This window comes from Crocodylus porosus, unplaced genomic scaffold (assembly GCF_001723895.1).
Source record: "Crocodylus porosus isolate Cpor-Errol unplaced genomic scaffold, CroPor_comp1, whole genome shotgun sequence".
NCBI lineage: Eukaryota > Metazoa > Chordata > Crocodylia > Crocodylidae > Crocodylus > Crocodylus porosus.
Window position 1 is genome coordinate 32,378,893 of NW_017728914.1, and position 16,591 is coordinate 32,395,483.

Sequence of the window (16,591 nt, forward strand, 5' to 3'; positions counted from 1 at the left end):
ATGAGACAGAAATAAGCAGAGGGGGGCCGCAGTGGCCCACAGAACAAGCCTGGTCTGATTCCTGGTCCAGGCAGGGAACGCCAACTCGGTGTCAGCTCGGGAAGTGTTTCCTAAAAAGAAGCTTAAATGATTCATGGCAGAATCAGCAGGCCATTTGCTGCGAATCCACTTCCATTTAATAACTGCCTACGAGACATTGCTTCTCATTGATCCCGTTGCATTGTAAGGAGAAGGTTTCAATTACTGTCTAAGCTTTGTGACTGATTGGGCATCCTTGCATCAACATTATTAACAGTGGGGCAGAATCTGAAAGAGCTCAGATGCTACCAGCCTTGGATGCAGCAGGGAAACAAGTGACTAGGAGACGCATGTCGCAAACGCTGCATGTGAAGACAATGCAAATGCCAGCCTACCCCATAATAAAATTCACCCCTAAATCAGCCACAGATGACCCCCCTCCCTTCCCATCCTGTGCCTCCCCACCCCACGATCAAGCAACCCTCCTGCTGTGGCATAGAGGAGCAACACGTGGGGAAATGAGGACCAAAGTTTTCAAACATGCATACCTATTGTGTACCCTGGAAGGGGGATCCTAAATGCAGGCAGGTGCACACACGATGAGTTTGGGGAGGAGGGGGAGAAAGCAAAATCAAAATACGCCTCTACAGAAAACAATATTACTGCTGACAGCATCATTCTTATTCCAGACTCACCCAGGTTATGAACAGTGGCATCTGTTTCTTGTACAAGTAAATGCCTCGCACCAGCGGGAATTTCAAACATCTTGAGGTGCCCTTCATTGTAGTATTTAAAGAGAATGACTGGTTAGCATGACAGTCCTCACACTTGTCTTCTCAGCAAATAGGTTTATTTGATCAAGGACAGGAGCTTTAATACCAGCTGGGCCTAAGCCAGGGTGCTTAACAGACCCTTGTTGGAAGAGGAGAGACAAGTCCAGTGCACTAATGCCACTTTAGACCCCCAAGCGCCACATGCAGTGCAGAGGAGAGAACATCTGCCCTGGCAACGACTGGAGATAAAATATCATCGCAGTCTTCCACTTGGCTGGATCAGACAGAGGAGCCACATCCATCTGTGGAGACACCTCTAACACAAGCCAGTCCACGGTACTCTTACAGAGGACAGTGCCACTCTTCGTGCCAGCTGAGATGGGCACGGGCCCCAGTTTGGGCTTAGAGGAACAACTGCCTGACACCGACCTTATCTGCACACTTCAACCACCAGGTAAAGCCTGGGGAGCATGCGCTGGAGTGAGCAGAGCTTGCAACTATCAGCGGCGGTGCTGGCACTGTTGGCGAGAACGAAGATGAGAAGCCCCTGAAATCCCTCCGTGTCGTACGCCGGCAGCCAACTAACCTGGCTTCTTTGGTGCCCTGGAAAACGTTCCTTTCACCACCTTGCAGTGGGAATTATCTCCTCCACAAACTCCACACTTATCTTCCTGCTTAGAGGAGCCTATTACCCTGTCGCAGCCGACTTTCTGCAAGCAGAGAGGAAAAACCATTTTACTTGTTTATCCCAAACTAACTCAAATACTCCTTCAATTCAGACGTCACAGAGGGTTTGCTGCATTCGCTTAAAGATGATAGAGCTTCCCCAGAAGCTCACTTTAGAATTGACATGTTTTTAATGCTCACGTTTCTCCTTGTTACAGTCACTGCAGCTTTGGCAAATTTTGATACCGTGATTCCTTAAGTCCTGATTCACGAAAACTTCGCTTTTAAAGAAGCACCATTTCTAAGGCAGCTGCTAATGTTCAATATTGAGAAAGCACTTCCTTAAATGCAGTAGTTGCACAAGTACCTTGCCGAAGTCTGTCGCAAAGATGGGGATTTACTGGAATTTTCTGGAATTTTTTTTTTAATTGCCCAATCAAATATACAGAAAATGTACAGCAGCTAGATTTTTAGCATCACTTTCCTCAAAAAGGGCTGTATATTCGTATCTTAATGTACGCTCCACCCCTGCCAAACCCTCTGAAGGAAAAGCTTTCACTGAAAACTAATTGCAATAGTTCATCTTAAAAACGCTGCATATATTACTTGTGTAGGTAGCTGCTGTTGGAATTGAGTCACATGCAATGTGATGGCAACTGTGAATATCACACATAATATTGTGACAATAATTCTAATGAAATCTCATTATTGCCCAAAACATTATTGCGCTGCCTTAAATAGTCGTTCTTGGAGAAGAACGTTCAACCTTCTGCTTTTAACTGTTTTTGCGCAAGTCAGGCTTGAAAAACGGTAAGAACAAAGGATCGACATTGCTGTGCTTACCAAACAATCCCCCCGCACGCAGATGCTGTAGGAGTCTTTATACGAGCAGCGAGTCCCATCGTGCGCCATTCGTTTCATGTACACAACATCCCCAGTTTCCTTGGACTCGCAGTACAGATGGCATCTTTCTTTAGCTAGAGGAGAAAATGCCCTGTTATTGTGCATGTGAAGCCGGAGCAGTTCTTCCGCTTAGTTTTTGAACAGTACTTTGTGTGACGATGGTATTGGCCATTGGTCTGAACCTTGCCCTGTGCTCTGGAAGGGCTCAGTAAAAGATCAATTGTTCTCATTTCCCAAGGGCTACAGGGTCTGCTGGATGATGCAGAAGAAAAGGATTGCTGCTTCACAAAGGGTGCATCCTGCATCATGCAATCTGGTCCCTATATTTGGCAGTGGAGCCCCCCCCCCGTGGGAGGCCGGGGCGAAGGGGGTGTTGGGGTGGAGTTTATCAGTCGCACTGTACAAAGAATGGGAAAAGCCGCCTGAACAGCAGCTGTCCGACACAGCTGGTAAAACTGGCTTTCAAAGAGGCTGAAGGAATCCTGCACCAGGCTACCTCCTCCTACGTGAGAAGCTGCTTTCCCACAATTGTAACGACTGTATTTTCAGTGGCTTGAGCCGTCATCAAAGCAAGACCAAGAGCAAAGTGATATTTTATCACCAGCGTGTGGGCAAGCAGCCAGCTGATTGCATCTCTTCCTCCTAGGCGGGTCTGGCCCCAGCCAAGAACGTGCTGCTGGAATACCGAGCTCACGGCTGGAGAACCCTTGGTTCTCAACCTGCCTTCACTCTGCTCACTTCTCACCCATGGCTATTCGTTTCCCTGTTCCCTTAATTAGATCCTAGGTGGCTTCCTGGGCAGTGTACAGTGTTAGGGGCAATAAAAAAGGATGCCCCATTTTTGCCACGTGACTAAAGCTGAAGACATACTTTCCATAAGTTTAAAGACTAACGAGTCTTTCTTGCTAACAGCACACACTGTGCCCTGGCCGCAAGCCCTGCGTGGGGCACAGTGTTGCAGAGAGACAGCTTCCTATCACTCCAGGGGAGTTGTAGTTTGCTGCTGTCCCATACAGCTGTACACCACTGTCCTCTCCCCCCGGTCGGGGAGGGTGGGGAGGTTAGAAACCAACACTCCTCCAACTCTCAGCTCTAGCCTCTCCGTTCCCTGTTCACCGAGTGGAAGGGCAAGTGAGTAGCCAGTGCAGGAGTCCCAGGGTTGTGTGGATAAACAAGCCAAGGGACAGTCTAGACCAACAAGGTCTGGGGGGTGCGGGATGCCAGGCAAGGTGGTTACTGCAGCTGTATTGCTAAGCCTTTTGTTGTTAGCTGAACATAATGGCTGTGCCTAGCCATGGGAGAAGCAAGGGAGACCCTCTCCTCAGGCAGGTCTGCTAAAGCCAGCCTCTAAAGGATGAGCCCAATAATGCACACCCTCTGCCCGTCTGTGCATCTGCCTTGCTGACAGCTACAGTATCCTGGCTGGCAGTAGCTTGGCTAAGGTGCCATTAAAGCAAGGAGGGGACTTGCTAACCGTCAGCATGCTCATACGGGAGCCAGTGGTGCTTCCTGTTCTGGTATTCGAAGTAGGGATCCCACTGCTTGCACTGCTCCTCCCTGAAATCTTCCAAGTCCCTGGGACAGTCTTGGGTGCTGCAGAGCTGGAACTCGTAGCTTGGTCCCACGCACGTGCGGCCTCCGTTCGCTGGGCTGCGGACACGGAAAGAGACATTAGCAGCTCCATGCAGGGGGGTTGCTTTTATTCACTCTCTCAAGGCCTAGTTCAGTCCTTAATTGCATTTCCCTTGCTTGCTCTGTGTGATTTATGAGGAGCAGATGCTGCTCTGGTGGCATCACTACCACTGACTTCCTGTCAAACTGAGCAGTCCGGAAGACAACGAGGAAACGTCTCCCCTCCGTCTCTGCAGGAAATGGAAATGCACAGGAGCCCTTTTTCAAAGGACATGTTCAGTAAGACGACAGTGGGAAGAGTCCCGAGGTCTGACTCGCTTCCCACCCAGCTCCACGCCATGCTGCATTATTTTAATGGTAATTTAGCACAACTTCCCCACCAGCATCCCTTGCACAAGCATCCATGTACGCTGAACTCACTGCGGATTGTCACACTGCCGGGTCCTGTACTTCACCCCTGTGCCGCAAGTCCGGGAACAGGAGCCAAACTTACTCCAGGCTCCCCAGTTCCCATCCTGCTTCAGGATATCTGGAGTTAACCAGATGCAGTGGCCTTTAAAGCAGTGCTGGAAGAGAAAATGGCAAAGGGTTGGCGTTGTGGGAGACACTGACCCCGCAGCCAGGGTATCGTGATGGCCCTGACGCTGTGGCCCACTGCCAACTGCAGGCAGCGTACAAACGTCTTCATCTTCCTAGAACAACAGGACCTCGCTCGCGCTTTGGCCTGCAGTCCCAGCCACCTGTGCTGACTTGAAGCACAGAAGTCATCGTGTCCAGAAGTGTTTTCTGGCCAGCCCCTGAGCCTCGTGCTGCCTGGAGGGCGAAACCTCCTCTGGAGCTGTACGTCTGCATCTAACACAGGTTCTCCTTTGGGACAAGCGGGAGAGGCCTCACCACACTCACTCCATTTATCTGGCAGTGAAGAAGGCTCTTTCTGCCACGGGGCCAACACGAGCATCTTGAATGCTGCACGCTAAAGGCTGCATGACATGCTTTGACATGCATGATTACTGCCAGAAGAACGGCAGTATAATTAATGCCGTCTCCCATTCGACATGGTCGATGAGTGTTAACTAATGAATCTTCGCAGCGTCCCTATGAGGTGGGTGGTGAGATGCCACTCTGCCAAATCTAGAGATGGAGAAAGTGAGACACACTAAGTCAGCAGCAGAGCCAGGACTGGGCGTTGGGATCCCCCCCGACTCCCAGCCCTGCCCACATTTCCCCAGGAAACCCTGAACATCAGGGACGCGTCCTTGTGACGAGCGCACTGCAGCAGGAGATACTCTCCTGAAGAAAGGGGTTGGTCCTGCCGTTGAGAAGCAATTTTTTGCCCCCTCTCCAATCTGATTTCAAACACGGAAGTGAGGGTGTTTTAAAGCCAGGCCTTTGCTAAACTTTCATGAAAGGTCCACACTTGCTTTTCAATGGTCTCTTTAGTTTCAGCCCCTAAAGCCTCTCTGCTGCCTCCCTCCTGAGAGCACATTACAACAAGCTGATCCTGAAGAGCCAGTTCCTCTGGCCTTTAATCAAGAAACTTTCCTACTTAAGTTAACAGGTGTTTTTTGCCTCAAAAATCCCAGAATTTGGCCCCACAAATGATTTCTGCTTATGTAACAGTCACGTGGGTGAAATGCAAGGGCCTGAAAATATTCTTAGCGCAGTTAATTACTTTACACTATGCTGACATCGCTGTTTGTTGGTGTTAATGGCTGCTGTCGGGGTAAGAGGCCTGGCTCGCGCACACACAGATGGCTATAACAACAAATGCAGTCATTCACTTTTCTTAACATCCAAGTCAACAACAAAATTTTACACAGCTTAACAAGCCTCAGCATCCGAGAATCTGGCAGGTGGTTGGAGCAGAGCATATGGCTAAACGCATGCTGCCAGCAAAAACAAAACAAGAAGATTTATGACACGAAAGCCTCTTGGTGCAGAGAGTGGCTAGTGATCTGGAAGTCAAATCGAAGAGGGATGGATAATCATTAATAAAGTCCATTTAAAGAGGAAATAATTAGTAAAACTGTGACAAGATACAGCTTGCTGTTCTGCTGAGCTATTTAGTATACATATATTTTATTCTGTCTGTGATTTAGTTATATGACAACTTACAAAAGTGGAAGCAAAATTAGAGAGACCATCGCTCCATTATAGCTACACAGTACGTTCGGTCAATACATAGCTAGGGGATAACCTTCGTCGTGCAGGAGCTCGAGTGTCAGTAAGACAAGAGCCAGATTCCAGCGTGGTTACTGACAGCCCATAATACCTCATTTCTCAAGTGCCTTAAAAAGCCGTTACTCCAGTTCCCTAAGCATCACTTAAAACCAGCTGGGCCGATGTTGTGCACAGAAGGGAGCAATGTCTTAGTCCTACAACTCTAGCGTACCTAGCTCCCAGTCCAAGGCTCAGGCGTCTAGCCCAGGGGTGGGCAAAATGCAGCCCAGGGGCCGGACGCGGCCCACCAGGCCATTCTACCTGGCCCGCAGGCCCCTAAAGAAGTTAGAAAATTCATATTTATGTGCCCAGGCTGCCTGTCATGCGGCCCTCGATGGCTTGCCAAAACTCAGTAAGTGGCCCTCTGCCCAAAACAATTGCCCGCCTCTGGTCTAGCCCATATGCCCTTCCGTGGAAATGAACACAGTGCCTTGGTGCAGATGGGGGGTAGAGCATGTCACCGAACCATTTATTGCTCCCCTGCTAAGGGCTGCAGGATCCTGGTTCACTTGTGACCCCCACATCCCTGCTTCCACCTCTAAGCTCCTCTCACGCTTGCTGAAAGCAGCTGGGGATGCAGAGTGCTGGATACACCTAGCTGCCGAAAAGCATCACGGACCAGGTGAATTACCACTTAAAAAGCCATTTATGGCAAATTTTCTCCAGAGCAGTGGCACTGCAGTGTCCATATGGCTTGATGGGACAAGATCTAATTCAGCAACGTGAGAACTGCAAAATACTGACATCGTGTCCTTGCCATGCCCTTCCGACTCCCACGTGTCTGCCGTCCCAGAGGCCTGCCGTAGCTTGATCGGCGCTGGGAGCGGGGTTGGCGCCTGTGAGAAAGCAGGGCCAGGTGGGGGCACATCACTTCCGTGGAGCACAATCTGCAGAAGACAGACTGCATAATAATGGCCTGCAATGAAGTGAGGCCTTGTTTCCACTTAGAAGAGAGAGCAAACATGGCAATGCTGTTCCCCATTTTTCATCAAGCAGTGTGTTTGGGACTGGACCCGCTATGTGCTGGCAGGTTCATAACATGGGAGACTAACCCTGGTGCACGGTGTGGACCCTGTGGCTCGGGGGAAAGGTGCTGTGTTGATCTGCACTGGCGCTGCGGGTCGTACGTGGGGTGCCAGTCTCCACACCATAAACAGGGAAGATGGAGTTTAGCCATCAAGATACACGTGTTTGTGCAAAGTGAGTCATCCCCTGCTCTGCCAAGTCTGGCTGGATATAGGAAGAGAGGTGTTTGCACGGAGGTGCTCCGAAACAGCAGCCTGCTCTGTACTAGACCTTCGCAGGGGAAGGGTGCAAGGACCTCAAATGGAAGTGGTCGGCTCTTCAGGGTCATAACAGAAACAGGCCCGTTTCCTTCCCAGTGCTAACGCTGCTAAGGACTTAACCAGCTGGAGGACGGCCCAGCACAGCCATTGTTCTAAGCAGAAGCAGAGAGTTTCATTTTAATTACGAAGCTGATATTAATGCTGAGATTTTTTTTGGCAAGAAGAGAAAGTAAAAGCCGGGGAAATATAAACGGGTTTCTTTGTGGAAGGAGAAGACTGCTTGTCATCTTGCCCATTTTTCAGGCAAAGGGTCAGCCAAAAACAAGTGCAGCTTCCAGGCCGGAGGCTCCAGGCTCTTACAGTAAAAGGTTCCACTGCTGTCTTCCGCTGTTCTCTGATGCAAAGCGGAGATGCCAAGGAGGAGCGTCTCTCTCGGGGATCTTCACATTTCCAAAATCGCCTTCAAGAAAAGGCTGGTAAATCTGCATCTGATCCAAGTGCCGGGAATTACCAAATCCTAGATGGGCAACCCTTGTTACTCAGCCAAAAAACCTTTGCAAGGTGGACCCACAGTCTGTACGCATGGTACGGGCTGGATCTGCAACCCACCCATGCTGGGCTGAGATCCTTCCAGGGAGACGTTTAGTTATTCATTTAGGTTTCCCAGCACGGCTGGGCTGGACCCGTCTGTCCCATCTGTTTGAGCAGAAACGTGTTGCAAGGGAGCGTGTGAAAGCTGTAACAGCCCAATGGGCTCTGCAAGCCAAGATCGGTTTTTTCTGACTAAAGAGTCAAGTATTCTCACAGCTTCGAACATAGCACACGCTTCTCCATCTGTCTCTTGTCTGTCAGAAGCCGAGGTCAGCTTTCTCAATGGGAAGTTATCTGGACTGCTTTAAGTGCATACGAGCCTTGACTGAATCCTTTTTTGCTTTGGTCCATTAAAAAAACCCTGGAGAACGAGGAGCAGTGCAGAGATCGGCTGCTTGGTACCAGGGACACTACCAGCCTGGTCAAATGTGCGCCCCGCATTTTGGCTCCTGTTGAGGTCCAAGAGTGACATTAAGCCAGCGGGCACCGAGTGATACCAGGGCCCTTACCTCTGTCACAGGAAAAAGGAAGGGTGCCAGATGGCGTATTTCTTGCTGGCGGGCGTAGCGTGCCCTTGCCTTGCACGAGATCTCTTCTTCCCTTCTTCTGAGCAAAGTCAGCTTTTCCAGCCAATAGAAACGTTCTCAACAAAAATGATCGATTTGGGGAAAGACAGGAACCGAACAAAAACTGCTGATGTATTTACAGACGTTCCAAGCAGTGGGCGAATGCTAAAGCTAAAGGTGGGGCCAACTGAAGCAGATGCAAGGAAATAAGCCATCAGCCGGGATATTATACTGTCGCAGCCAAACCCTGGCATGAAGAAGATTTGAGCTTTGCATTCTTAACCCTTAGCCCTTGGTCTTACAAACCAGTTCATGGGAAAGGCTCAAATCCACATTAAGGCTCCTTTCCTCCAAAGACTTGCGCACATGCGTAGTTTTACATCCTGGAGCACTTCCGTGGAAGCCAGGGGCCACGCTGCATCTAGAGGAAGCACAAGATAACCCGTACGGGCCCAGATCCCATCACTCTTCTGTGCCTGGCGCCCTCGCCGGAGTGCCGGTGCTGGCAAAGCCGAGCTCTCGCAACAGGGCAGGACTCTATGAGGCCTCGCCTTCACATTTAACACAAAGGAAATATTTCCATTTCAAAAACAGGGCTTTTTTCCATAGCAACATTTCCTCTGCTGAGAGGGGGCAAGTCAGGAGAAGATTTTAGTTGTTCCTGGAGACAACCAACAGGCACAATCCCATCAGACAAAATGCATCTAATCACCTGTGTTTCTCCACTTGCCCAAGGAAATCCAAGAGGCTGGGAATGGCAAAACCTCTCTCTTCTGTGAGATTCTTTGAAATGATCCTTTTGAAGTAAAACTAATATGTAAAAGACCCCCCTGAAAACTACGCCTGAGTTTTCACTAATTTTGCTGGATCTTGAAGCCTAGCTAAATATATTGGATGAGAGTGTCCTCTCTCACTCTTCAGTCTAGGGTTGTTTGTTGCAGCCGTGTTGGTCTAAGGACATAGTTAGACAAGGCTCTTTGGGGAGATGTGATCTCTTTTATTAGATCAACTAAAAATGTTCGTTGCAGGCTTTCGGGCACAAACACCCTGCTTCAGGCATGCAGAGACTCTGTATGTCTAAAGCAGGGTGTTTGTGCCTGAAAGCTTGCAAAGAACATTTTCAACTATTTAGTTGGTCTAATAAAAGATGTCACATCTACCCAAAAACTCTTTAATCTTAGAATTCATGCCCAAGATACAGACTGGGTATAAGGCACCAGTGCAGTTATCAGGATGTCGCTTGCAATACAGCACCGAAGTCGAACACCTTTTAGTTATTTTGTTTCTGTCTATAAGGGATTCTTGTTTCCTTCACGGTTTCTTCAGCAAAGAAAAGAGCAGGCTGCACGGGAGTCCGTCCCTTCAGTGGAGATTAGAAAAGTGCAGACAGCTGTTATCAGAGCTCTGGAAACCACACGTGGGGACAACCTCTGTCTCTGCGGTCTGATTAGTCTCCAAAACAACATCACAGGCCTTTTTTGGACATCAGTTCCTTTAGCTGTTGCAAAGCCAGGACATTTCCCTGTCACACCAGTGGTGTTTAGATTGGCCCCATCTTAAAATACACATGGAGAACTAGTGGTATGAAATCATAACTGCAAGTCTCAGAAGAGGGATCGTTTGAGCTAACATCTTTCATTGATTATGAGTCTGTTCCACTCTTGTCTCACATTATTCCAAAGCAAATATTTAGACCAAGTTTCATGCATTTTCCTCTGCTTTGCACTGTGATGAGGTGTCAAGGGAGGCGGGACCTATCGTTCACATTGAAGTAAGCTGCTGTCACGCTGGGCCACGGGCGGCCAGGTCTGGGGTCGCCTCAGGGTTGGAAGAAGCCAGGGAGCCAGAATCCAGAGGGTCAGGCAGCACGCGGGGTGGCGGGGCAAGCCGGGTCAGGGATCTGGGAGGTCAGGCCAGAGCCAGGCTGGGTATCCGGAGGGCAGGCAGAGCGCGAGGTCGGGAGGTAGCCAGGTCAGGCACCCACGGCACCCATCACTCAGCAGCAGCATGGGCTGAGGAACAAGGCTGGACCGTGTTGCCCGGAAACTTCCTCTTCTGGCTCGGGGGTTTCTCCTGGGAGGGGTGACCCTGACTGGCCCCGCAAGTGGCAGGGACTGGGTGTGTGGCTAGGCCCAGCTGGAGGGGTCTGGCCATCTGTGTCCACCCCAGTGCTCCGCTGAGGAAGTGGCAGATCAGGAGGAGCGGCTGTGCCAGGTAGGCTGAAGCCCCGGGTTCAAGGCCACAGCCTGACAGGCAGGGCGTGACTCTCATCCCTCTGTATGCATGATCATATGCCTTATGGTAAGATCCGGTACAGAAGAGGGGTCTTAGTATTGTCCAATATGTGACAGAAGAATTCATGCATCAGACAAAGACCACCCAAATTAGGGGGCAGAGGGTCATGGAGCTCATTCTGAAATGGCAAGTATCACTGCCTTCCCGATAGACTCGGAGCTGTGGAATTAGACTCACAGACGAGGAGGGTGGGAAGGGACCTCAGAGGTCACATCTAGTGCAAACCCCTGCTCCAAGCACGACCAGCCCCAACTATGTCATCCCAGCCAAGGCTTTGTCTACCCGGGTCTTAAACACCTCCAAGGATGGAGACTGCACCACCTCTCTGGGTAACCAGAGAGAAAAGAACAACTCATGATATTATGAAGAAAAGTTTAGCTTGATCTGTTGAATGCTATTTAGCAATGTAGTTTTTTATTTTATATAATTCTTCGAGGCTTTCTTGAAAGCTACAACATGTGTATTTACCAAAAACCTAGAACCGCTTCTCTGAGGATAAGGTATTTACTGTTGTGTTGTCTACTGATGCTTCACAAGGTGTCTTCTTGGAATGGAAAAAAAAGAACTGGCTGGTTTGGTTTGTGCAATTAGTTGAGATGTTGGATCCTGAGTCTGAATCCAAAGAAATTTTTTACAGCTGAGTTGCACAATATCCTGAAAAGTCTTTGTTTTTAATGGAAGCACTGACTAATCCTTAACTAAACAGTTGCAAGGGAAAGGCTGCTATAATTTGCTAATGTGTTTTGTTTCTTCTCATTTCTGTCCAAAGAACTAATAAGAAGTGATGGGTTGGTGAGGAAGGGAAGCTGGAAAAGACAGAAGAATTATATTTGACTCTGACTTCATAAGAGCATTCAATACAAGTCAATCCATGTGAAACAAGGCAAGACCAAGAAAAATAAACTTTATTGTCAGAGCAAAGTTTGGTTTTGGGTTGTTTTTTTTTTTTGTTTTTTGTTTTTTTTAAGAAGCTTAGTTGCCGCAGGGTAGTTAACTGGGAGAGACTATCTAGTTCACATGCAGACTTTCACCACATATATGAGGCCAAAGAAGTATCCTACTAAAACGGTGTCTCTTTCTGGCCCATTTGGCCCCATACAGCCAAAGAAAGAAAATTGAGGCTTTGTGATATCTCGAAGCATCAGCCAAGATACAAATATTTTGGAAGTGGATATTGGCCAACATGAACTATTATGGCTTGTAACAAAGAATGACATGAACAATACTTGGACACCGAAAAAATGGCGCCTATAATACACTTCTGACAACAAGTCTTACGCAGAGCGGCACGGACAAAGAAAGACAAACCAAAGGTCATGGGCCCTGAATGCACGTATTGCCAACCACAAGGGTTCAACACTGCGCTGGGTGAGAAGGAAAAGAAGGGATGCAAGATATCAGAAGCGATAAGCACTCTGCTGATTTTTGATTGTGGAAGAAGGTCACTCGCAGGCAATACAGCAAAGTCAGCTTCAGTATCCTCCGGGGGAAACGTGAACACCGCACCCCTGTTAAGGAGGTAGGTACCATGTGTACAAGTATGGAATGAAGGTTTATAAATAATGGAACAGGGAGCTCATGCAAATAAAAGTTGGGCCATGCTTTAAGTCCTACTGTGCTGCACCAAGTCCTACTGTGCTGCCAGATGAAGCGTCTCGTTATTAGAAGCTGACAAGATTCCAGAGACACCGAGTAACGAAGAAAGGCACGGAGAAAGCTGCGCAAATGACAAAATCCTGCTGAGTCCTACAACCCCTCGCTTGAACTAATTGTTTGCTGCAGTAAAATACCGAGGATAAAATGCTGGATCTGTTAAAATCAATGAGATTTTTGCTCTCAGCTTCACCACAAGTACACACAGTCATGCCTGCTGTTTGAAAAGGTGCCGGCGTGGTACAAGAGCGACACACTCAGCTCTCTTTCTACCATATAACCACCTTCTCCTGATAGCTACTCTACACGACTCCCAGACTGTTTCCCATGCTCTCTCTCTCTGCGCCTAATTGCATTCAAACTACTATCATCATAAATGTGAGTACATAGGAGTCAGAGTCAAAGATAAATAAAATACACCATATTTCTCACCAAAACCCCAAGGTCATTTGGTACAGTTTGGTCTGGCGGTTCTTTCCAATCAAAGTCCTGCGTCAGTGAATGCCTCCCATGTATTCAATTATTTTGACATTCAGATATTACACTATTTTGTAAAAACAGCTGAACAGGTATCTCCCAATGAAGATTATCATATTTTCTCATATACAGCACACAACTTTTCCCCTCCAAGAATGGCTGCTGGAAATTGAAGCGCGCATTATACATGAGTAAATACAGCAACAGTTGTTTCTGCTGCTTAAGCTCCAGCCTGGCAAAAATGAAAGTCGAGTCTGCATGGGATCCACAGGAAGTAGAGCAATGAGGAAGCTAATAATATTAGTTATGATAATCTACAAGGAATGATCTTTTTTCTTCATTCTACCTTTCAAAAATGAGATGTGTATCTTACTCCAGGGCCTGGTTTAGGTGAGAAAATACAGCATGTTCAGTACAGGTACTCCTCACTTAACGTTGTCCCGGTTAACGTTGTTTCGTCATTACGCTGCAGATCTATTAGAGAACATACTCGTTTAAAGTCGCGCCGTGTTTGGTTATAACGTTGTTTGGCCGCCGCCTGCTAGTAGGTAACTACTGTGACATAACTGGATTCACTTCACATTGTTTTTCCTAAAGTTGCGTTTTTCAAGAACGTAACGACGGCGTTAAGCGAGGAGTAGCTGTGTTCCATTCCATTAGCTGTATTAATGGTAAAAGTTGTACGTTTCGCATTTTAACCACAGATCCAGCCCTTACTTCACTGAAAGCACATTTTTAGGTTTGACACTTTATTTTTAAAGCTGTATTGATGCATTTCAGGAAGAAAATAGGCCTGTTCTGAGCAATCTGGGAAGAAGAAGATGAAAAAGACAAGAGAGAGAGGCATTTACAACTCAGAATCACATCACATCTTCATAAAAAAAGAAGAGATTTCAAACCACAAGAGCAGCTGCTAAAATGATTCACTTGTTGTATAACTTATGTTGTCTACTGGGAAACAGCTTCATACTTTCAAAAGCCTTTAGAAAAATCCTTTCCAAGTGGCAACACTCCCCCAAAGGATCCCTGAGAGCCTGATCCAAAGCTCAGCACAGTTCATGGGAGGATTTCCACTCTGTCGCTGGGGCTGGAGACCAGACTCCTAAGGTTTATAAAAGGGCAAATATCGATTCCTCAAGAGTAGGGTCAAGCAAAGCGGCTTCTAAAATTTTGTAACAAGCCTTTGCCATCTGTATGGTTCCCTGCACCCCTTCCAAATCTCCTAATGTCTTTCACTTGCTGCAAACCAGTGAATAAGCCCTTCTGCACTTTGTCCTTCACACACTTCTCTGGCTTCCACCCTCATAAATAATCATGGATATTGTCATCTCAGTGACTTCCAGTAGGTATCAGATTGCTATTATCCTTCTGAGTATGTCAGAGGACTCAGTGGTTACAGCCGCCCAGTTTCAGTGTCACAGCCACTGTTGATTGTGTGCCATCTGATGCTGCCATGTAAGGATGTATAGAAACTGCAGAGGAGGGACGTGAGGCCAAGAGAAGGCTCCTGCGGAGAGGATGAAGGAAAGCCCAGGGTGGACGTATCGGAGACCTGGAGGAAGGGAACCCCAGACTCCACAGTGAACGCCACGCTGCAACGTTAGTCAGCTTAAGCTCCCGCATCTGCTGTGCTTCCCCTTGGACCTCCATCCCTTCCCCTGGGCCAGCTCGAATTCTGAGTTTCACAGATGTCAGGGGCTGGAAGGGACCTTACAGATCACCAGGTCCAGCCCCCCACACTTGGGCAGGAAAGACCGCTGGGATCAGATGACCCAGCAAGGTGGGTGTCAAAACATTTTTTGAAGATCGCCAGGGTGAATGACTGCACCACTTCTGGGGGGAGCCTGTTCCAAACCCTCGGCACTAGACTTGTAAATATTTTCCTTATGTTTAGCCTGAAGCGATCCTCAATCAGTCTGTGCCCATTATTTCTTGTCCTCCCCAAGGGGCCTTGGGGAGCAGATGCTCCCCCGGGCCCTGATGTGCGTCCCTGATATACATATAAGCTGCCACCAAGTCCTCTCTGGGTCTTATCTTCTTCAGACTGAACAGTCCCAAGTCTTTCATCCTCTCCCTGTATGACCTGGTCTCTAGGCCTCTGATCATGCGCGTGGCCCTTCTCTGGACTCCCTCGAGCTTCTCCACATCCTTCCCAAAGTGTGGCGCCCAGAACTGGATGCAGTGCTCCAGCTGTGGTCTCACCAAGGCCAAGCAGAAAGGGAGCATGACATCCTTAGCCTTGCTCGAGATGCCTCAGTAGATGCATGCCGGGTTTGATTACCTGTGCCAGCTATGGCAGTGGTTCCCAACCCTTTTTATACTGTGGACCAGCACGGGAGCGGGGCAGGGCACATGGAGCTGGCTGCCTCCCTCCTGGGGCTGCCCCGCCGCCCAGCTTAACCCTGCATGTGACTGCTGGCAGTGGAAGCCGCTCACCCGGGAGGACAGACGGGGGTCCGAGCGGGGGGCTTGTGCCACAGCCTGGCAGCCAACCCTCTGAGGCCCAGTACTGGACCCCAGCCTGGTGGCTGGGAACCTCTGAGCTACAGCACCGCATTGGGGAGGCATTAGATCAACCGTCATCTCCAAAAGCGTGTTGCTGTTTCCATGGCAGCATAGCTGGCATTAAGTATCACCAGTCATGTCAATATAACCATGCCCGATGACAGATCATGCTCAAACGACTAATTCCTCTCTTGTCTGTGCTACCCCAATTTGCAAACAAGCACCAGAGGATGCACTGATGCCTAGGTGCCCCAGGGACTAGATAAATGCCATACAGAATAACTCAACAGTAATCATTACTTCCAGATCTTGTGTGGCTACAACCTTGTTTGCATTTATGAGTTATAGTAATAGCTCAGCGGACTGCTATCACAGGTAGACCTCTACAGCTCTGGTGACAGCCTGTTTGTAACCAGACTGGGGCCCAGGATGTCCCAAGATCGAAACCAGCCTGCCCCTAACTTTCTCATGGCTCTGAGCAAAACACTTGAGCTGCCTTGCTCAGTTTCCCCATCTCTATCATTCTATTAAAAAGCTTTATTAGGAGAGACAGGAGGATTCATTAGTCATGGTTTGTGAAGATGTAAAACACTGAGTGCCAAATATTACAAGACAGCTTTTCCACTGGCTGACTTGGAAAGCACCAGAATATTAAGCTCTTCGTTTGCATTTGTTTTTCTAACCCATAGGCCGGAGACCAGCCAGACTCGTCATGCTGCAGACAAAGGTGCACAACCGCACACAAGCTCCACCGCACGCTCAGATGCTGCGGCTGATCTCACCTTCCCAGGAGCACACATTGTCCCATCCAGCGGAGGTCCCTTCTTCGTCTTGCAGAAGTAGGGGTTATCGGGATGGCTGCACCACAGCTGCTTGCAGGGGTCGAACGTACGGAACTACAACACAGGGAAGTCAGAGCACGTGACACAAAGCGCCATTAGACACAGGCTCTCCTGTATTATATTCTTCCCCCTCTACGATGGCTAGATGGTGTCTCTAAGTTTAA

At 48.5% G+C, this 16,591-nt stretch overlaps 1 protein-coding gene across 1 annotated transcript in view; it reads right to left on the reverse strand.

Annotated features, from left to right (window-relative positions):
* The window catches only part of ADAMTS2 (ADAM metallopeptidase with thrombospondin type 1 motif 2), a 236,069-nt gene that overhangs the window by 17,950 nt on the left and 201,528 nt on the right, over positions 1 to 16,591 (reverse strand). Inside the window, exons 9-14 of the mRNA XM_019535184.1 lie at positions 16,368 to 16,481; positions 4,413 to 4,558; positions 3,835 to 4,010; positions 2,301 to 2,434; positions 1,378 to 1,501; positions 714 to 794 (exon numbers count right to left, since the gene is read on the reverse strand). Coding sequence (XP_019390729.1) covers positions 714 to 794; positions 1,378 to 1,501; positions 2,301 to 2,434; positions 3,835 to 4,010; positions 4,413 to 4,558; positions 16,368 to 16,481 — 775 coding nt within the window. The remainder of the gene's footprint in view (positions 1 to 713; positions 795 to 1,377; positions 1,502 to 2,300; positions 2,435 to 3,834; positions 4,011 to 4,412; positions 4,559 to 16,367; positions 16,482 to 16,591) is intronic.